The sequence below is a fragment of the Aulonocara stuartgranti genome (genome assembly GCF_965226115.1).
Source record: "Aulonocara stuartgranti genome assembly, chromosome: 22".
Classification (NCBI taxonomy): domain Eukaryota; kingdom Metazoa; phylum Chordata; class Actinopteri; order Cichliformes; family Cichlidae; genus Aulonocara; species Aulonocara stuartgranti.
Window position 1 is genome coordinate 4,643,224 of NC_138957.1, and position 21,814 is coordinate 4,665,037.

A 21,814-nucleotide genomic window follows, 5' to 3' on the forward strand; every position below is an offset into this window, starting at 1 on the left:
CATAGCTTGCGCCGTTGTGCTATTTTTTTGACAGCATGGAAAACTACAAACAAAACCGACTTGACGGAATACCAAAGCTAAGCGGACACTCCTCATATACGTTTCCTCCCAATACACAAAAAAAACCACCCACCAACAAACCAGCTTTAACTGCCAGGCTAACTAAGCTAAACCAGCTAGCGAACAGGATTCACCAAATCTGATCAGGATTCACTAGCTCTGAGGTTAGCAGCACTGGTAGCTGCTGTTGGAATAAGCACGCTCCTGGGTCTATTATCGGACAGCTGTGTACGGCTCCATGTCTCTTTCTAATAAACTCTAAAACTACTCCGCTAGCTTAAACCTAAATATACATTAAAGTTGTCCCACTTTAACGCTTAATTAACACCAATAACCAAAAGTCGGCAGAATCCAAACCAGTCAGGCTGCGTTTGAATAGAAAACGCATATTTACAATTGCTGTTTTACCCCCTTCTTTTATTTCTCCTAACGCCAGCCTGTGCCATTTCACTTATTTTTGCTGTCAGTTTACATCGATGTGAGTGGTTTTAAGTTATTGGATCGGGAGGTTGGTAACACGGAGTGCTGCACTTCTTAAAATACTGCAATATCTAGGCGAGGTGTCCGGAGATGGAACTCTGGTCATTAGCAACCTGGCAAGCGTTGTCTTTCCATAGTCTGGTTGAGCTATAGGATGCAGCTGCTCAGAAAAGGAAGTCAAGGAACATATTTCGGAGATGCCCGCAGCTGTGTGGGTCACTGGCATTTATTGTGAGTTTCATTTATGTCGACAGTTATGAAATTCAATGGCTAAAACCTCCCATATTCTTCACTGTGCGAGCCCCAAACCTTTCAACATGGACAGGAAAAAATGTCCCTCACAGAGCTGGACCAGAGGAGAGCTCTCCGCGGAGCTCAGTCCGACCTCTCCCACTCTTTTCCTGGGCTTACCGGTTTTGAAGAACGCCTCTATGTCGCTGGCGTCCTTCGTGGTCTCATCCGCTCCTTCCCCGGAGCTCATGGCTGCCACAACCCGAATCTGGAGCTCGGTATCTCCCAAGTAGAGCCCCCCAAAATATCGACAAAAAGATGGCACACAATCACTCCTGTCCTGACAAAAGCGTCATTAAAGCCACACGGACGGTTGCGGGGAGTCGTTGACGCTAGCAGTGCCATCTGCAGACCTCCATCTTGGGGTAACGTAATTGGAAACGATCAGCCGGGGGCACCGGGTTCCTCCTCGGAGTGGAGCCGAGGGGAGAGTCGCTGGAGCGGTGACGAGAGGGGGGGACGGGAGGGGCTGGGTCGCTGCTCGGTGAATCTCCGTAAGCTTTCGGAAATGAGCAGAGGCTGGGTCATCGACGAACGACGGCGGTCACAGTTAACGCGTGTGCGACCAACTTACGGCGAAATATAGGTCAAAAAAGCCGACACACAAACACTGAAAAGAAAATAAAGTCCGACGGTTGTGGTAAATACGTAAAAAGGACCCGTTTAAAAGCTGTCTAACCCACACTTTCGGGGAAAGCACCAACTTTTATGGAGAAAAAATACAACCGTTCCACATGGTTCAAGTGCTCCTGATTGTTTCAGCGACTCAACCATAAAAAGTGTATAAATGTTACGTTAGCCTACTGAAAGCAAAGAGCAGAGATAAGATAACCTCCCGGATACAGCCATACATGAAAGGTCCTCTGTTTTGATTCAGGCCATCTCATGATAATATTTTCCCGGAGCGCTGATTGTGACCTGGACTACTCACGCCATCTGCCGGCCAATCCTGGAAGTGCTGCTGTATCAAGCAAGACATTTACCCCCCCACTATAACGTCTACAGCAGGGGTGTCAAACATAAGACCCCGGGGCCAGAATCGGCCCCTCAAAACACTCCCACTTGGCCTACTGGACTATATTTTAATACATTTTACAGCTTGTCTTACTGATAAACACTTCCTCCAGTCTTTCATACTACACCAAAGTAACACATACGTGACAGAAAAGTTCTTTTTTTTCTCAACTGCTTCACAGTATGTGGCAAAGCTGCTGTAATATGTTAAGAATGTGTCTCAACATTTATACTTTTCTTCAAAGATTTAATTTAATTCACCGAAATGAGCATGTGCATGTGTCCTAATACAGGTTGTGCTTTTCTATCGGATGGTACTTGATGGGCTGTCCTCCATAAAAGAGCAAAGTAGACAGCTGCAAAAGAAAAAAAGTGCATTTTTGAGTCAATATCCAGCCAAATTTGATGGAAAACAACAACAGTGACGTATAGAGCTGCAGAAAACAATGTACAGTGACAGATAAATTGTAAATACATAACAAGAACTAAAAAGTAGCATTATAACTGATGGTATTCCTTATTTTCCTTATATGAAATTCAATCAAAACAAAATGAATTACAAACATAGAATTACTAAATTATTAAGTAAGCTCATAAAACAAATAAAACAACCAAAACACATCCAACATACCACTTATTCTATGTTTATAATAAGTTGTTTGTTTGTTTTTTAGAAATAACACAAGTATGGCTCACCCATAGAATAACGTTTAAACTATGTAATGCGTGGTTTTCATCAGCTTACCACTGGTAGCTTTGATGTGACGACCACAAGTGTGGGAGCAGGTTAGGAGCAAAAAACTCAAATTTCCCAAATTCAGTAAAAACACTGAAGTTTGAAATGCTCCAGGCCATTATTGATTGGTCAGATGCAAATATGTCACTATCTGTCGCACAACCTGATCTTTGCTGATTGGCTGGGAGAAATCCATGTTTTTCTAATAATCTCACAGTGGGTCATGTGGAGGGATAACTTAATCATGTCTGCACTATATTTGTGAATAAGAGTCATGGTTCATTGTTTTTTGATGACAAGCAACAAAATAGCAGGAAGCTATGAAAGCTGAGCTGTAACTGTGGTGAGGGGCACTGGTGTCAAATGAAGATTTGAGCTGCAGTAAAGGCAGGATTCATGTGCATTTTTGTGAAATGAAGATCGATGAAGTAATGTAAAACATTCAGATACATCCAGATGAACAAATGGATGACATAAGGTCTTATAAGACTGAGCCATCACTTGACTCTGCGAGGGACAGCAGGCCTGACCGAGAACATAGCTTGAGCTCATCAAGCAGAGGTCTTCCAGCTTCACACAGCTGATGTTTCAGTTTAAAGTAGACTGGTTTTGCTCCCTTTGCCCTTCCTTTGAGCTCGCTTTCTTCTGATTGGCCTCTCACAGGCCAAAGCCTTGAACAGCAGCTGGGTGTGGCTACTGTGACTCACACTAACCTAGGTGTTCATTGTTTGTATGGTTTCTAAGCTCATCTTCTCTCTTTCCTTTCACTCTAACCGGTTAAGTCGGACGTCTGTCGAGCCAGAGGCTGGTTCTTCCTGTCTCTAGGAAGTGTTGTTGTTGTGTTTTTATGCTTGCTTACACAAGGAGGACCAGTTTGTTTTCTATAACATGAACATTTCTGTGTAACCTGTGAAAGTAATACACAAACAGACCCTTACCTCCTACACCCATATACGCAGCATGCTATCAAATAATTGAGCAAGTGAAAACAGTTATATTGACGTCTGAGGAGGTGTAGTGTCCCACAGCAAAATTGATTTATCAGTGGGATGACATTATAATGTACTCCTGACTGGAGTTCAGCATGAAAGTGACCTTTAGCTGTAATGTATTCGCTGCACTAGGTTCAGGACTGGAGATGCTCTGCAGTCTTTCCTTTGAAGCAGCTGTTAACAACATGATTTCAAATGCAGATCTACAAGTAAAGATGCATTTTTACCTGTGTTTGCAAAATGAGAAAAAAAACAACAAAACAAAAACAAACTATGATGCATGTGCTCACAGTTTACGGCCTTTTACGTGTGGAATTCAACTTTGGACCGAGTTTATTTTTTCTGCCCATTCATTCATTAACAAAAAGTAAAAAAAAAAAAAATCCCTCTGAAATGAGAACTATTCTTGTTCCTTGTCTCACTTTAAAACAGGTGTGTCAAACATCAGGTCTTGGGGTCAGAAATAGCCCACCAGAGACTCCAATCTGGTCCGCTGGACGACTTCGGAAAACATGCAGGAGGGCAGACATTTGAGACTGTATTTTCCTAGGTTTTAAAGCTTTTATTAATGATAAAGACTTCCTCCATGGGTGCTCACACTTCACCAGTGGTAATAAGTAATACATAAACAATTAACTAACAGGGAGTTTCTGTTTTTCCACAATCTAGTACAGACATTTATGACATTTACATTGGCTCTAGCCCACTTAAGAGCAAAGTGAAATTAGGTTGACACCTGTGCTTTAAAGCAGATGATGAGTGTCAGTGGCTTAATGTGCATCCACTACAGCTGATGTCATTCCCAGCCTCTTACCTGTAAACCCAGTAAGACAAAGACCATGTCGGAGTTTGTGTTAAACATCACAGACCTCTGTGCTGATATCATAAGAAATAAATGATCTTCTTCGCTCACCAACAGCTGATTTAAATAAAGTATGTTGGCATTTTAAATCAGCAAGTGAAGCTCATTTATTACCTACTTTGCCTTCTTATGCAGGCGCTCATGTGTTGCTTGTGAAACATCCAGAAGGGGGCAGGCTGACACTAGTGACTGACTGGTCTTCTTCCACATGGGTATGTAAGGTTTTACATATCAGGATATAATAAACATCATGTGGTTCTTAGCGGGCCTTAAAATGAGGGTGAGTGGCATCCAAGTGCTGCTAATCAACTGCATTTGATAAACTGATTAAGGTGGAAAAATATCATCAATGACCTTAAGGAAGCTGTCTGGCTCATCTACAGAAGACCTTTTCCAAACATTCTGAACAGAAAGAGATTATTCAGGAGCGGTGAACATTAAAGCTTGTTGCCAACCTTCCCAGCAGTGGATGTCTCGGTGAATTCACCCCAAGGTCAGACCAGCCAGTGCTCAGAGAAACTACAAAAAACCCAAGACTCTACAGGCCTCAGTTATGTTAAATGTTAGATTTCATGACAGTACAGTTAGAAAGAGACTGAACATGTATGGTCTGATTTGAAAGGTTTCCAGGAAAAAGCCTCTTTTCTCTAAAAAGAACATGGCAGCGCAGCTTAGGTTTGCAAAGTTGCATCCGAACAAACCCTAAGACTTCTGAATCTTCTCAATGCTTGGCGATAATGCACAGAGTCGTGTTTGCAAAGAAACAAACATGCCATATCAGCACAAACACAGCCACGGGACCTGGACACTGTGCCGTCACTGAGTCGGCCATGATGTCCTCTGTGTACCAAAGTCCAAGGAGCTTGGAAAGAAAAGCGTCTGGACTTCTTTAAGTTTCTTCAAGTTCTCAGATGAAAGGAAGAAACTTAAAGTCCAGATACTTTTCTTTCCAAGCTCCTTAGACTATGATGACCTGGATGACTGAGAACTTTCACAGACACTTTGTATACCAAAGTATTCTAGAGTCAAATGTGTGAGGCCATCTCTCTTAAAGCTAACACTTGGCCGAGCAGCCGTTCTACAGCAGCATGGCTGGAAAAGACAAGAATCAAGGTGTTGCAATGGCACAATCAAAGTCCACACTTTAACCCCGTTAATGTAGCAGGACCTTAAGAGAGCTGTGGATAAACAAATGCTTGCAAACCTCATTGAAGTGAAGCAACACTGTAAAGAAGAGTAGGCCAAAATCCCTCCACAACAATGGGAGAGACTAAAACTTTCAAACTTAACTGAGAGAGGAGGTACTTGCTTTTAAATTAAGCGGCTGTTATTAATGATTAAAATTTATTTTTTTTTTAAAAAGAGCTCGAAATCTCTTGCAAAATTCTTCTCATATAACCTTTTTGTCTCTTCTTTGAACAAGAAACTACACCAATAAAGACATCATGCCTGGAGAGATATGTGACCAGTCAGTTAAAGGTTGCAACTTTCGCTAAAATCTTGTTTTCAGCATGAACCAAACTGCTTTTGTATTGATACTGAATGAGAAAAACAATTTTGAAGGCCTTTAATTGTGAGTCCAAAGTTGATTTCGTTAGTACTTTAAATCAGTTTGGATTAGAATTTAAAGTGATGCCTGTATCGTTTCTAATTAGCATTTCATGAGTCATTTGCTGCTCAGGTGAGTTATCATTCTGTACAACGCTTCTGCAAGAAAAACCCCTCATCATCAGCTGAAGCTGTGCATCCGGCCTCGCACAGATGAGGACTTCAAATACCCAACGCTGCTCTGAATGACATAAACCAGGTGGATATGCCACATTTCATTCCGCATTAATAAAACACGATGTGAAGAGATGGGATGAAACTATACAGATGAGAACGCGGCTCTGTGGTGGTGATCTCTATTTAATAACTCGGAACCACCAAACGGCTGACTCCTTCCTTCAGGTTGTTTCATTCCCACAGTAACCCCTGCCAAATAGCAATATATCCCTCTGAAATGTCAGCAGTAATTACTCCTGTGCTCTGAGACAACCTCTGAAATGAAATGAAAGGAAGCGGGAAGTGATGGGGCTCTGTCTGTCCCCCCCCCCCACCTTTTGTTTGCACATCCCCGACTTTCCTCTACGTCACGCCTATTGAACTGTGCCACCGAACCTCTGCGTCAGAACCCGGGCTCCCCAGATCTGCTGCAGTCAGGGCCAGCTAACAGCAGAACGGTGTCCTCTCATTGGCCGTCTCCTGCTCCTCCGTAACAGTTACGTGGAAGGAGAGAAAGACAAAAGGGTGGGTGAGACTGGCACAGCCACAGAAACAGAAGGTGTGTCAGTGCATCACGGCTGCTAAATGGAAAAAGGCTGAGAGGTTAACTGGACTGTCATGTCTCTAACAAAAAGCTTTCTTTCAGTTGACTATTACTGTGCAAGACACACATGTGCACACTCTGCACACTGATAGATTAAAGCGTGCATGTGCGAGAAGCTCCTTTTGTGGTCATTTCTGTGCAAAAGTTAGTGTTTTGTCCCATCATAAAGAGACTGCTTTGGTAGCACGTGCAAATGTTTTAGGAAATGTAGACAGGTGACTGAGTTGTCTACAATTTGGATGGACCAATATCGGTCGCTGAAGAAAACAGACAGCGTTCCAATATGTGCTGACATTTCTCTGTATAACTGTCAAAATCTGCAGGGGCCAGTGGTATAAAATACAACAGCAGCATGCAGGAGATTCAACAAAACACCAGCATTAACCTGGGAAAGGCTGTAACTCGCCCAGAATCTTTCCTCCATGTTTTTGAGTCACTGAATAAACCGTTTCCTCCAAAATGACAGCACATTTTGACAACATATAACCCGGGGTGATCAAAATGTTTGAGAAGGAATCTGGAAGAGTGCTCCTTCACTGACACCGAGTGTGCTGTCTTTAAACGAGGACATTTCTAAATAAAACGAACCTCTGTCGTGGATCAGAGGGAATACTCTTAAGATGCTGATTTCCACAGCATGTTGCTATATTTAGAAAAAAGAGCACTTATGTTTGCATAAACTGAGAGGAAAAATATTTGCCTTTTTTAAATATTTATGTTTGAATTTTGCTTTTAACTGACAGTTGAGCAGTGATGAGCAGATAGAAAGGGAGGGCAGGCGGAGGCATACAGCAGACGGCCTCAGATCGGGGCTGATCGGCAGCTGGCAGCAGGTTCGCTCCTCGACCAGTGAGCCAAACTGACACCCGAGGAAAAATATCTTTCATCCAATGGTCACAGTTCAATAAATTATAATAAACAGCCCCCTCCACCCACAGCACACACATCCATCCTCTGCACTCTTCTGTATCTTCTATTCTCTTTCCTTCTCCTTACTAAACTGACTAAGTGACCAATTTATTAGGTATACCTTGCAAATACTAGGCTGGACCCCCTTTTCATGTTTTAATGCAGATTTTACAGCTGCACATCCACGATCTGAGTCCCCCACTCCAGCTCAACCCAAAGATGCTCTACTGTGGAGGTCGTTTGAGTACAGCCTCAAACGGCCTCCACAGTAGGAGGAGGCCGTCTCAAACTGGTTTCCTGAACACTGTCGTGTTCAGGAAACCAGTTTGAGATGATTATTTGGAAGCAGCCATCCAAAGATGGTCAGCATCAATACTCAGAGAGGCTGTGATGTTTAAATGAGGCTCAGTTGGTACAAAGAGGCCTAAAGTGTGAAAATCCCAGTAGATCAGCAGCTTCTGAAATCCTCAGACCAGCTCATCTGGCAACAGCAACAATAATACATTCAAAGTCACTTTAATGACCTTTCTTCTCCTTTCTGATGCTCAATTTAAACTTCACCAGACATGTCTCCATGGATAAATGCATTAACCCTGGAGAACCCATGGGGTCAGAGCCGACCCCATTGGTTTACTAGGGAAACCATGGGGTCCTGCCATGTGGTTAACTGATCAGATATTAACATTAATAATGAGTTCAACAGGTGTACCTAATTGGGCTTCCTCCTGGATGGGTAGCTGCTGTTCACCTGAGCAGACCCCGCAATGTTTCGCTGTAAACCAGCTGTTGAGGTGCCGTTGCAGTAATGCTGTATGAATATGTTTTACGAGACTCGCATAAGTGACTCGACTTTGAAGACTAGATGGACTCCACTCTGCACTCACACTTAAATAATAAACAATGCCAACATATTTTGGAGAGGAGAACTATTCAGCAGATTGAAATACTACCCACTTATTCCTTCCAGACTTCGTTTGTGCCAGAATGTCCTAAAATGAGAGAAGTGAAAGATTCTTTTTATTCCACGTACACAAGTAACAGACAGTTTTCATAAACAGTTTAGGGGGCACGCCTTGTCCTCTTCCTGCCTGTAGAAGAGGAGTGAGGATGTGAAAGACAACAGAACACAAGAAGGCAGAGAAGATAGTTGTGGTGCACTCTTCAGCTCTTCCTCCCTAAGGAATGCAAAGAATAGCACTGAAGAGGATCTGTGATCAAACTAGAGGGCCTGGATGTCCACTAATCCACAGCACTGTTGTATTGTATGTATGTCCTGTTGTATGTGATATAGTATTGCATACAGTAGGCAATGCTTTGTTTCGTTTTCACCGAATGTGTTATTTTGGTACTGACAGTTTATGTGTTGGTCTGTTCAGGGCTATGACTGCTGTCCCGTGTGATTGAACAAATGTCATTTTGACACTAGAACTAAAGGTTCAGGGAGAGTTAGTCCCCGTTGCACACTAACTGTAGCTTTTCTGAAAATCCATCTTCAGGGTTGAGACCTTCAAAAACTATGTTTGAAGTCTTGTATTTCTAGCAGCTTTCTCGGTTTAGCCGCTGAAATCAGTCTGCCACAATGAACTCGAGGTGCACCATCTGTATCTTTATGCAGTGCTGAGGGACTGAGAGGTTATTTATACTTAATCTGAAGCCCCAGCAAATTGGGCTTCCTTGTCAGCCGTAACATAACCGCATACACCACACCGCGCTTGAGGCGTAATCTGTCCGCTGTTATAAACTAATTCTGCTGCCAGACTCACACAGCAGATGCAGTGAGAGACCTTCTGAAGGGCCTCCGAGGGACAAGTGTTATTAGCATAAAGGAAGACAGTGATGCAGCTGTGCAAAGATGTGCCATCATTTGATTTTCCACCGCTGACTCTTAACAACCTTGTAGCAGTAATTCAACTGTGTACCGGCTGAGAACAGCAGGCTTTCAGTCATTTATAGAATTTGGGTCAGTAGACCTTCCTGTCTTTAACTTTAGTTAGAAAATATGGTGCACCATAAACCAGTTTCATAAACAAATGAAATCACAAGATTGTACTGGCCTCTCCACGAGTTGCAAATGAGCAATTATAGAATTGTTGATAATTAATGGCTGCATTAATGCAGCTGTGACAGTTAATAAGAAAAGCCCCCGTGGTTTGGTATCTTCTTCCAGTCACAATAGCTGAGAAGTCAGAAAATTAGACACCAGTAACGATTTCCCCAAGAGGTCGTTTAACAGAGTGTGACTTTCAAAATGTGTCCAAAGGCCAAAAGCAGCCAATGGAAATATCCCCTCGCAGCTGATAGTTTGCACACACACACACACACACACACACACACACACACACACACACACACACACACACACACACACACACACACACACACACACAGAGAGAGAGAGAGAGAGAGAACAAACTCAGTTGAGTTAACTGTGTAAAACAGGGATGTCAAACTCATTTTTCAGAGGTTTAACTCCACACTGACTTCCTGCAAAAATCTCAATATAAGAAAAAGGAGGAACTTCAACAGCACATCTCACGTTTTACTTCATGATAGAGACATGTGGCTCTATTTCATGAAGGAAATCTGTCTGCACGACTCTTTGGGGCTTAATTGTTAAAGGTATACCTGTCAAATTACAGAAAAGGTTTTAGTAGCTCACACCACAGACTGTACTGTAACTAAAAAGAAGGCAAAGTTATTGTTAATTCACAATAAGGTCCTATTTTATTAATTATTTTAGCATGAGCATATTGTAAAAAGACAGAAATTTCTATAGTAGATTGTCACAGTCTGGCTGTGTTGCTAAAAAGGACTCAAGTGCAGACCAAAACTATGAAACGTGACGTGGATTAACAGAAAACAAGCAGTTTATTAAGGCTGGCAAAATAAATACAAACAAAGGGCATGGGTGAAACTAAATAATAACCTAAACTGGGTGAACTAAAACTAAAACATGAAAAAACCCGAAACATGGTGAACTGACATGGATACCTGAAGATGCGACGTGACGAGCAGACGACCTGACAAGGAATGACTGAAAACTAAACTAAAACTAAACACAGAACACAGGAACACAGGACTTCTTCAAAATAAAACAGGTAACATAATGAGATGCAGACATGAGAACATGAACTTGACAACACAAGACACACAAACATGAAACACATGAAGGGCAAGGGAGACTTAACAGGGGTTAAAAACACAAGGGGAAACTAATAAGCAAATGAACTTAGATAGCCTAATGAACTTAAACATACCATGAACATCAAAATAAACTAAAACTCAAAACGCTGGGTCAAAAGACCCAGGATCGTGACATAGATAGTGAAAAAAACCCAAACTTTTCTGTCATTTAATGTTTATCTATTACTTTGGTGTACTGTGAAGAATGTTGCAGAGGTATTTCTCATTAGGAAAAGCTGTAAACGTTATGAAAACACAGTTAGAATTCCAAAATGTGCGCCCTCCTTCATATTTTCCATGGAAGTCCAGTGGGCGAGATTGGAGTCTCTAACCTGATTTTTAGGTTTAACACACCTGCTTTGAAAACACTTGATTTAAAACCTTCAGCAGCAAGAGACTCGGAAGTACACGAAACTCCAAAAGCATGTGAAGGCAGCACATCAAGTTGCTAGGTTGGTATCTTAGCAACCCCAGACGCCTGCGGTCTGACTGGACAGTTTGACTGGACTTTTCTGGGGTTTTGAGACAGGTTTTGAGCTAGAACGATGGACGTTTCACTCGAGGCAAAAACCAAACCGCTGGCTACACTGTCAGCCTTCAGCTACGTCACACCGCGAAGAAATGAGCCCAAACAAATGTCCTACTTTAACAACGAAGCGAAGGTAACACTGGTTAGCTAACAGAACCTAGCCAGTTATATTTATTACTGAGTGTTATTTAGGATAACGCTCAGTTATAGTTATAGTTATAGTTATAGTTTGTATCTATAACTATAACAATTAACAAAATCTCCAGTTAACAAAATTGGGAATATTAACGCGGGTTAATACATTAAATTGTACCTACTTAAAACTCCTTTCTTAATAAAGTTGCGTTGGTGCTTTTGAACTCCTTTTGAATTATAAACTATATAAAAACGGTTCACCACTCACCCTTTGTATATTTATACATGTATTATGTATTTGCTAGCACTCTTGCGTTCCCCTCTACTATTAACACCTACTTCTCATTGCCCAAAGTGACAAAAAAAAGCATCTCCTTCCACAACAGGAAATACTTTGAATGCTGGACTCTTTCTTCTCCACATTTAGGTCTCAGATGTGTCCATGTATGACCGATTACACAACCATGTTGAGGGTTTTGATATGTGGCTCCCCCGGGATGACAGAAAACACTGGAAAGGAAGAGGACTTGACATAAATAAAGAGGTAATGGTCACGTAATGTAGTGCATACACCTCTTACGGATGCAGAAATACGGGGCATTTAACAAACATTAATTGCATTAAACAACTGCCGCAGACTCCAAGGACAAAAAATATGGAGTTAAAAATGAGAATAATAATTTAAAAATGTTTCATTTTTTTTCTCATTAGAGCATGATGACAGTGTTCTATTTTTCTTCTTCTGTTTCCACTGAATGTAATTGTAAAAATATAGACCTACCAGAGCCAGAAGCACATACTGCCTGACCTTTCTGAAGTCAGAGGTTCCTGGTGTTAACAGAGCTATTGAAAAAGCCCACCCAGAGACACCTTAGTGCCCTCGATAATAATGAGCAGCATGTGTATTTCAGTTTTCCCAAAGACAACAGGGGATAGCTCATACAATTTTGGAGGGCAGCTTTCATTTCTGTCAGTGTGGGACGTAGCAATAAGAAAGAGACTAAATCGAATCTAATCAGAGGAGCAAACCACGATAGTTTCATTAAGTGCAAAAATACCTTTACTTCAACCGTCTTACTGATCAGAACAGTAGCAGGTTTAGTTATCGACCTGAAGCTGTACACTTCAAAGCAACAGATTCACTGGTCTGGTTTTGGGGTTTAAACAGTTAACAGTTAGTTGTTGTTATAGCATTGTTATCTAATGGACACACCCTAGATGTGATGTTTTTAATAGCAAAGAGCCACAATTTTACTTAATTTGCATCTTGTAATAAAAGGTGGAAATATAGCTGTATTATAGGAAATAGTTATATTGAGGTGATAAAGCTGTCCTGGTAGCAGCGAGCTGCAGAAATATGTTATACAAGGTGTTCAGCTGTATGTCCAGTGAGTGGTGAAGTGTGTGGTCACTAACCACAGCTACAGTCATTTTTTTTCAATGAATTCTGTCTTAACTGATGGAGAAATCCATAAACTGTGTCTGCAGCAGCTGATGGAGGAATCCATTAGCTACATCTGTAACAGCTCTGGCGTGCTGATTCAAACAGCAACAGGAATGATGAATCCTTTCAGCAAGTAATACGGACACGTTCCAACAGCTAGCAGTTCAGTATTCATACCACAGACACATTCCTTCTGTGCAACGCCTCCACATTTCTTTTTACCGCTCAAATTAATGTCTCTGTTCACCTGAAAATCAGGTACAGTTACACTGTGGTCCTTATGAAATGTAAGACACAAAACCAGCTATGTGTGTAACAATTAGCAAGAAAAAAAATCAACTTCAGCAGGAGATAATGTTGTTTAAAAAAAGGCTGCCTGGTGCCAGAAAAAAAATAACTAAATCTAAATGATCAGTGATGGGGTTATTTTATATGTATATGTATATCTGTGTGTGTGTGTGTGTGTGACATTACCTCAATGTAACTTTGTCATATGAACATAATTGCTGTGGAAACCTCCTGCTTCATGTTTCCCTAAACTTCCTCTTTTTAAAATATGCAACTTTGTGGAAAGAGAAGTCCAACACATGCATCACAGCTAGCGCAGCTTTAACACTTCTTCCATGTGGCCATGCTGCTCCCTTCCAGGAGAGGTCCAGAACTGTGCCGGTGCTGTCCTCGTCAGAGTATGGCCGTCGTCCCGCTCCCACACTCTACTTCACAGAGAGGCAGTATGCGCGTGTAGCCTGCATTAAATCTGAAATCTACATGAAAAATGGGATCTTATGGAGTGTGGAAGAAGGATACGGATCAGTGAGACCTTCTTAAAAGTCTGACGTATCAGTGCATGAAGGCGTTTTTTTCTCACTGTGGAAACTCTAATAATAAACAATGTTGTGCTCTGTAGATTGTTTAGTAAAAGAATGCAAGTGTAAACATTTAACCCACTGACATAACTGTTGACTGTAGTAGCAAGACAGATTTTTATTCTTAATGACTAGAAAAGACCTTTATTTTCTACGAAAGTCCACCTACATTTTCTTCTTCAATCAGCATGAATATAATGTTTCAGTCGAGACTGAAGTGAATCATAACGTATTTCCCAGATTTAGTAGGTGAATTCTCTGTATGGCTCAAAGATTAGATTTTGTTTTCTGACTGCCTTCTTGTGTGATGTTTGTTTTTACACTCTGGGTGTCAGGAATAATGTGAATTTTTGTAATGGGATTTTGTATGGAGCAAATTTGAAAGGTTGAAGCCAGCGTTGGAGTAGCTGGCCAGTTTCTCTCAGGTACTGATCATTTGAACAACCCATTCTTTTTAAATTAGCTTCTACATCAGTGTACGCTGCACTCCCTGCATTTGATCTGTTTTTTTCTTACTGTTTTTTTTTAGTTCACCTCGCCTTACATAAATGCATTTTTTTTACCTCACTAACCTCCTCGGTTCACTAAGTTCTCAGATTCTTTTTGTGTATAAATACTAAACCCACGCAACAGAGATCAGCCTCCTACACGATAAGATTATTTTTGAGTGCAGACAGCTCTCATTTGCTTCTGCCTTTGTACTGTGGCTGAAATAGAGCTCTTATTCTTAGAAACTTGACAAGATTTAAATGTATGTGGTGCTAGAACTGCAGTGATGTTAGGGAGCTGTTAGAGGAGTTGGTGTTTCAAGGTTACAGTGACAAGAAATACCCCGCCCCATAATATTTCCTGGTGTTAGTCCAATTTATGAAGTCCAAAGTCTATTAGCCATCTACCACAACTCTACCAGGCTCTTGTCCGTATTATGTCTTTTGTCCTGTCTGTCTCCCCCAACCTCAAACAGTCCATAGCTGCCCCTTTCTGAGCCTGGTTCTGCTGCATGTTTCTTCCCGTTAAAAGGAAGTTATTCCTTCCCACTGTCACCAAGTGCTTGTTCATAGGGAGTGGTCTGATTGTTGGGGTTTTCACTATTATTTTAGGGTCTTAACCTGGCAATACAGGCTGATACAAGTGTTGTGATTTAATGCAGTATAAATACAATTAAATTGAAATGAATTAAAATGAACTTCATCTGTTGACAGTCTTTATGGACATGCTCACTTGCTTTTCCAGCAGCACTCAGCACACCTGCCCACAGCACTTAGAGTACTACCGAATGGTTTTACTGTCCATGTTATTACTGTACATGATTGACCAGTCAACTCACCTGATCTGTACCTCACACTGTGGTGTATTATTAAACTACTACAAAAGGAAGACAGGAAACAGACGAGGTGAAGGCTATGATCAAGAACATTTTAGCTGTGCCATAAGCCATAAGAGCGCTGCATTGATCCTGGAATTAATGATAAACGAGCCTCAACCAAGCACTGAGTGTAGAAATATATATATTTTTCAGAAGTTGGTCATTTCTATATTGTAAAGCAGTTTTGATTTTCATCTATTGTGTATTGAATTTCTAAATCTCAGGAGCCATAAACCACAATGATATTTTCTAAAAGATTTAAAATCTTTGCAATCGTGACCAATGAATATAGAGTATATGAACGGTTACCTTTTTATGAACCTGTACATATATAGTACATATATTTATAGCAAAAGATGCTCAAAATAAACATGAACAGATGTTCAAATAATCACTATCAAGCTTGTAATGACATTGAGATTAGCTGTTGGTTATCAGGGTTTTGACTCTTGGCTCTGTGCCATGTCAAAGAGGTAAAAAGTTCCTAATATATGTAAGTTGAAACCTTCTGTTTATGAGGGGCAGCCAATCAAGAGAAAGCTAGCTCAAAGGAAGGTGAATGGCAGAGTGAAATACTGAGCTTCACCATAGCTCTGAGCAGGTAAACACTCTAAGGGTTATTTTGAACTGTGATTCAAGCAGCGTAAGACTAAAGATACAGAACTGGAAATGAGCATCACAACTTTAAAGCTAATGAAACTAATGAGCTACTGACTCCAGTGAATACTTCGTGTGTTTACAGTGTGACAGATCTTTTATCGTGCTCTTCTGTTTAGAGCACTAAACCAAAGACAGACAAAGGACGTCAGTTTATATACAAATGTTTAATGAATAACAAAAGAATGGCAGTGGACATTTACACACATGCGGTTGGTTTGGTTCCAGATGGATTATAAAAAAGAAACCTCTACTTTTGAGCCCGCGCCTGAGTCCACCTGCTCGAGTGGGACACAAACGCGGCTCTGTAGTTATAAATACAAATCACAGGTTCTGGCAAACTAACCATCACGCTGGCATTTTGTTGGCAACAATAGCTCTAAATGACAATAAACTATTGTAACATCCATTTGCAATAAAATGGAACAAACCGGCTCACATTGCCAACCAAGCGTAGATAGGGAAAAAACAAAAAACAAAAAACCACAGCTCGGCAGGCGGCTCAGTTTGCTCGAGTGTAAGGCTCTGAAGCACAGCAACACTGGCATGGGTAATTAGCTCCACACCGCTACTATTGTACAGACGGGTGACTGCGGTCCTTGAGAGCTGCACTAATTTAGCAAACCTCCCTTTGAGTCAGGCACTCCTTTAGACAGTCAAGTGACCCCTCAGAGTGAAGTCCTTGTTACACTTGAGATGTGAAAACCATCTTAAGTGCAGCCTTGAAGGACTGCGGCGGTGCACCTTGGCTCCAGCTTACACTGTGCTGCTAAGGACAAAAGTGGTTCTTTACAATCATCTATCCGTCGTGCTGCTGGCTTCTGGTAATGGGTTTTACTTAACAGAGAATGACAAATCACTTCTACGGCCACTTTGTGTGCGCAATTGTGTCGTCAAGTCTATTTGTTCGGTTAGCGTGGCGTGCTCAAGGCATCACGGTCCCTTGTGACAGAGATCTGGTCATCTCTGTGTGAACAAAGTAGGTCTTCAGCTCTCCTTTACCCTTCACATTGATGATGCCGCGACATGAACACATGTACCCTAATTTTGTTAAGATTTCACGTGTCTCCTCTGTTACCTGCACAGAAGGACGAGATGTGATTAAAAAAAAAAAAAAAAATTCAATAAAATTTGGCAAGAAATACAAGAGTGCTTTGGAAGACATCCCACCTGTATTTTTCCCAGTAACCCAGTGGTTTCCATCCTACTGGCCACATTCACACTGTTTCCCCAGATGTCATACTGAGGCTTCTGGGCCCCAATTACTCCTGCAATCACTGGCCCATGGTTTATGCCTTACAAATAGACAAAGCAGTTAACATTTCAGAATGATTACACACCTTTATGTAAAGTGAAATCTGTGCCGTGTTCATGCTACGAGGAAGAGCTCTCACCGATCCGCAGTCTGAAGTCATTAAAAGAGTGCTTGTTGATGACATCCAGCTTCCCAACGAGAGCAAATGCAAACTCCACCATTGTGCCAATGTGCATGTACTGTCTGTCGTGTTCCTGAGGGTAATGAAGAGAAAACAGTCACAGGGGACACTAGTGCGAGATTGTGACTGTTTATGTTTTTAAAGTGATAGTAGCTTGGTTTTACACTGGGCAGTAAACGCTTTGGAGATGAAGTTTACAGCAGCACAGCTGGATAGCAACAGAAACAGGTTGCTAAGCCGGTTACGGTTGGGCCATAATAAAATGTTAAATTTATAGTTTATTACACCTAGCCAGCATTTCCTACATGAAAATACTTCCAAATCTCAATGCTCTTACAAGATGTTCCCCTTATTTGTTGTCGCATAGCTTAACTGAGTAATATTTCTGCCTCGCAAGGGTTAAGGCTTTTAATTTAATTGTCTAATTTAATAACTACGCATATCCCTAGTATCTGGGGAATACTTGTCTCTGTAACACCACAAAAAGGGGTTAGGAGTAAGCTAGTTTCCCAAACTTGCTGCTTAATGAGTTAATGCTAAAATCCTCAAAACCTTTTCATGCCCAGATGTAAGGCAAAGCATTTAAAGAAGATAAATCCTGGTTCTCTACACAGAACAAATGATCTAGCCAGGGCTGTGACTGATCTGCTCTCATTCCATTTTCATTTATAATACTGGAACAAAAACACTTGATTCAAAACAAAGCTAATCCCCCCATGTTATTTACTGATGTCATGTACAGTATTGTGCGATCAAGTGTTTTTTTTTTTTTTTTAGCTTTACATGCTTCTTTATCAGCAAGCTGGAAACATTAAAAAGTGACAGAGTTGGCAACAGCTGATACAATCAGCCTGCAGCAGTCCAGCAAATCAGCCATCAAAGAGACGCCTGCTTCTGTCTGCCCCTGTGTGAAATCAGCTACGCATTGTTATAAAAATTACCAAGGATTCTGAGTGCAGAGCGCTCTTATCCCTGCAGACTACATTATGTGCTCTGCTAGAAGATGCAGGTGCAGCAACTGGGGGGTTTGGGTGGCTGGTGGGGGCTTTGCAAATGTCAATTAAGCACATTTCCACCAATCAGGAAGGTTTTTTTTCTTTTAAACAAAGCACAGTGCTGCCACATTTCTGAACGATGATCTAATTTGCTTACACTGATGTATTCAAAGTGCAGTAATGAATCACTGGTGCTTGAATGATATGCAGATTGTCTGGAGCAGCAGTAAACACTGTGTGGCTCTTTGTGAATGCAGACGTGTGTAGAAACTTGCCTGTGCACAATCTGGTCCTGGCGTCACGTTGAGTCCAGTCGCAGCCATGTAGGTAGAACCGATGGTCTTAATCTTCTCCACTCCGCTGAATTTTGGCTTGGACAGCAGCTGCGGGCGCAGGAGGAAAAGAGCCCATTATATTACATCTACAAGAAGCAGGAAATAGCGGTGGCTTTCAGCCAAACGCTGGCATTTTCTTCTGCTTTCCCTGCTACTTTAGAGCATAATAACCAAGTGTGATTGCTTCTCAAAAAAAAGCAGCAGGGGAAGGTTATTTTTTTCTTTTTCGTTTTTTCCTTTTTCCATTGTGACTGAGACAGCAAGGATGATCAATATGAGAGGAGTTTACCTCATCAAAGTCTGCTATGATCTCGTTGAGAAGACGGAGACACTCCAGTCCCTCCTTATTGACATCAGACTCAGTATAAAACTCTTTGAAATCTGGGATGGAGGCGAACATCACACACACCGACTCGTACGACTGATGATAAAGGTCCTGGTAACGAGCGAGAAGAAGATAACGGCTCTATGGGTTGTATTGATCTGGCACAGGTGAAGGAAATCTATGAGCTGAATAGCTCGTGCTGAACAATGACACCGACTCTTTAAATAAATACGAAGAAGCTTTAATCATGTCTGCGGGGGGACTCTGGGTGTTTGCAGGAGCAAAATAGTAACAGCGTTCATTACAAGACAGACAGAAGTAAGAGCAGAGCAACTGAGGTGAAGCACGGGAACGGAAAGTATGTTAAGCAAGTAGGCCACGTCTAATACAGCGTCTGTGGAAAGAGTGAAATAACAGAAATCAAAAGGGAATGTGTTTATTAAACTCCACTGGGAAAGAAAATGATTTGAACAATATGTGACAGATAAGGAATATCATTATAAAGGATATGTGTTAACAGCACATATAAAATATGCAGTTTTTATCATGTATTTTTCAGTCAGTACCACGATAGTCAAAAGAAGATTATTTCCATCTGCACTGATTTATGCTTGGTGGTGTGTGCTATTCTAGTAGATTATCATGAAGATGCCAACCACGAAACAGAGGAAACATTAGTGACGACAGATATGACCCTAATTAAGTCAAATATAGCATTAGGAGGTAATTTATTTTATTTTTGATATTTTTTTGATTTATTGATTAGCATTCAAATATCTCAGTGAATACAGAATAAAGATTACCACAAAGCAAGAAAGCGCGAGACAAGGGTAGACAAAGGTATTGGCTGAAGCATATGCTTATTACGCCAACCCTTTTAACAAAAGATCATTTAGCATGCAGCTCCTGTACACAGGGCTCGAAGCAAAGCTTAAAACAAAGCAAAAACAAACAAACAAACAAACAAAAACTTTCCACCTTAGATAAGTAACTACATCAAAGCAAAACAACCAAGAGTTCCAGTATTATTATTTTTGCTCTTTTCATTCTTGATTTATATATTTTTCTAATACTTTATTTTTAAACTTGTTTTTAAACAAGGAAAATGAACTCCACCTTTTTAAATCACTGTCATAACTATTCCACAAGTTATCTCCTCTAACAGAAACACATCTCTGCTTTATGTTTGTCCCAGGTGGAGGTGGGTAATCAGGTGGAGGTGGGTTGCAAAGTGGCTTGCAGGTGCACAGCATTGGTGGGAGGACTATGAAAGCGTAGACCTCATTCACAGAGGATTAGAGACCAACCACTGGTTGCTGGGAGAAAATATAACCTTCCTGACCAGTTGGCAAGTGGTTGCTGGCTGTCACAGGTTGATATCGGTCACAATGTGGTGCTGCACTGAAAACCTCCTTGCGATGACTTCTGTTGCCAGCAGATTGCCATCATCACCTCTAGCTTATATGGAAGATGCCAACTTGTTTGCAAAAAAACTACTGAAACTTAAAAAAGTGGAATGCAAAATGGGAACAAGGAATGTTCACCTTCAGAGTAAAAGTTGCATCTTACTGCTGCAAGGTTTAGGTGAACAGTTCCCATTTCCATATATTAGCCGTGGCCAGTTTCACATAGCGACAGCCAGAAACCTTCCACAACTACCCACCAACCGACTGGGCCATACTTAGTTTTCCCTAGCAACAAGTGTTTCCCAAACAGTCTCTGACTGGTCTCTAGGCCTGTGAGATGGGGGCCTATGTGAAATTTGCTCATTGGGTCTTTAGAAGGGTATCAGCTGTATCTATGGTGATGGGGCGGACATCAGGATCAACGTATCTTCTGGGATAACGGCTGAGCTACCTGAACTACCTCTTTACACAATTAGTTTGATATTTTGTATTTTTCTGCATGGTATATATGAAATAAAAACAACTATATTAGCTTAAGCAAGAAGATTTAAAACAGCGGGAAACAGGTTCTTTTCTAAGTACTAAATCTCATTTCAGTACTTAATATTTCTGGGAAGCCAGTGTTTTTTGGCCCAATTCAGTAATTTCCTGGGGAAACTGCTGATTTCAGAACATAACACTCACAATGTGCTATTCTTTACTCTTTTCTTTTCTTTTTTTTTGATTAAAGCCTTTCACCTCCTGAAAAAAGGGTCGGGAAAAGAACAAATGATGCAGGGATGTTACTCGAGGTGAAAAGATGGGTGCATTAAATCTCATTCTCATTTATTGAGTCATAACTCATTCGAGTCTCAGCACACAGTAATGTGTATCCTAATTTTAGGTTCACTGCTGGTTATTGTAATTAAATGTCCATAAATCTGCTAAAAAACTGCGGAAGGCTTTACTTTCTATAGTACTAGTGCTAAAAATGGGTACACTTGAACAGGAATGCATAACAATACAGCACTCTACCTCATTTTTCCAGTTTCTCCCCAGGAAGTGTTCAGCCACGTGAGCTGGTAGGACGTTCTCCAGCAGAACCCGGTTGAGGTTCTCCATGGTTTCGATCTCCTCACACTCCCTCTTGAACTTATCCCTCCACAGGAAGTCTAACCTACAGTAATATTCATTCTGTTACAGGAGGACACAGAGTAAAGAGACACCAGCGTCATTCACACCCAGCACTCTCTCAGTAGAAACTTGAACCAAAAACAGGGGAAAAAAACAACTAATACACAGAGAAGAAAGCGAATTTTAAATTAGAGTTAATTGCAAATATTCATTTTTTATAACACAAATCTAATCACAGACAGGATGCTGTAAAAACATCTTCCATATATTCGTCCACGATATGGGAGCATTTCTCAGCGACCGGCTGCCCGT

At 41.2% G+C, this 21,814-nt stretch overlaps 3 protein-coding genes across 9 annotated transcripts in view; 1 reads left to right on the forward strand and 2 right to left on the reverse strand.

Moving 5' to 3' along the window:
* LOC309698320 (triple functional domain protein) overlaps positions 1–1,751 on the reverse strand; it is an 80,669-nt gene extending 78,918 nt beyond the window's left edge. For all 6 annotated transcript variants that reach the window (XM_082520655.1, XM_082520651.1, XM_082520649.1 and 3 more), the window contains exon 1: positions 952–1,751. In XM_082520655.1, the coding sequence (XP_082376781.1) occupies positions 952–1,021 (70 nt within the window). In that variant the 5' untranslated portion in view covers positions 1,022–1,751. The remainder of the gene's footprint in view (positions 1–951) is intronic.
* Positions 1,752–11,361: 9,610 nt separating this feature from the next.
* cfap90 (cilia and flagella associated protein 90) lies at positions 11,362–15,035 on the forward strand. The gene is made up of 3 exons (XM_082520697.1): positions 11,362–11,557; positions 11,987–12,103; positions 13,652–15,035. Exons 1-3 carry the CDS (start codon positions 11,441–11,443, stop codon positions 13,829–13,831), a joined length of 414 nt encoding a protein of 137 aa, XP_082376823.1. The 5' UTR covers positions 11,362–11,440; the 3' UTR covers positions 13,832–15,035.
* A 1,005-nt stretch (positions 15,036–16,040) lies between these two features.
* adcy2b (adenylate cyclase 2b (brain)) overlaps positions 16,041–21,814 on the reverse strand; it is a 72,339-nt gene continuing 66,565 nt past the window's right edge. For both annotated transcript variants that reach the window (XM_082520665.1, XM_082520664.1), the window contains exons 20-25: positions 21,404–21,562; positions 18,948–19,094; positions 18,599–18,706; positions 17,287–17,401; positions 17,063–17,187; positions 16,041–16,970 (exon numbers count right to left, since the gene is read on the reverse strand). In XM_082520665.1, the coding sequence (XP_082376791.1) occupies positions 16,818–16,970; positions 17,063–17,187; positions 17,287–17,401; positions 18,599–18,706; positions 18,948–19,094; positions 21,404–21,562 (807 nt within the window). In that variant the 3' untranslated portion in view covers positions 16,041–16,817. The remainder of the gene's footprint in view (positions 16,971–17,062; positions 17,188–17,286; positions 17,402–18,598; positions 18,707–18,947; positions 19,095–21,403; positions 21,563–21,814) is intronic.

What these genes read in the sequence shown, in the direction of transcription:
- cfap90 (XM_082520697.1), top strand. Translation starts at nt 11,441, where the DNA reads ATGGACGTTTCACTCGAGGCAAAAACCAAACCGCTGGCTACACTGTCA. An exon ending in ACTTTAACAACGAAGCGAAG is followed by an intron (nt 11,558 to 11,986) that starts GTAACACTGGTT and finishes CTCCACATTTAG; the next exon opens with GTCTCAGATGTGTCCATGTA. An exon ending in GACTTGACATAAATAAAGAG is followed by an intron (nt 12,104 to 13,651) that starts GTAATGGTCACG and finishes GCTCCCTTCCAG; the next exon opens with GAGAGGTCCAGAACTGTGCC.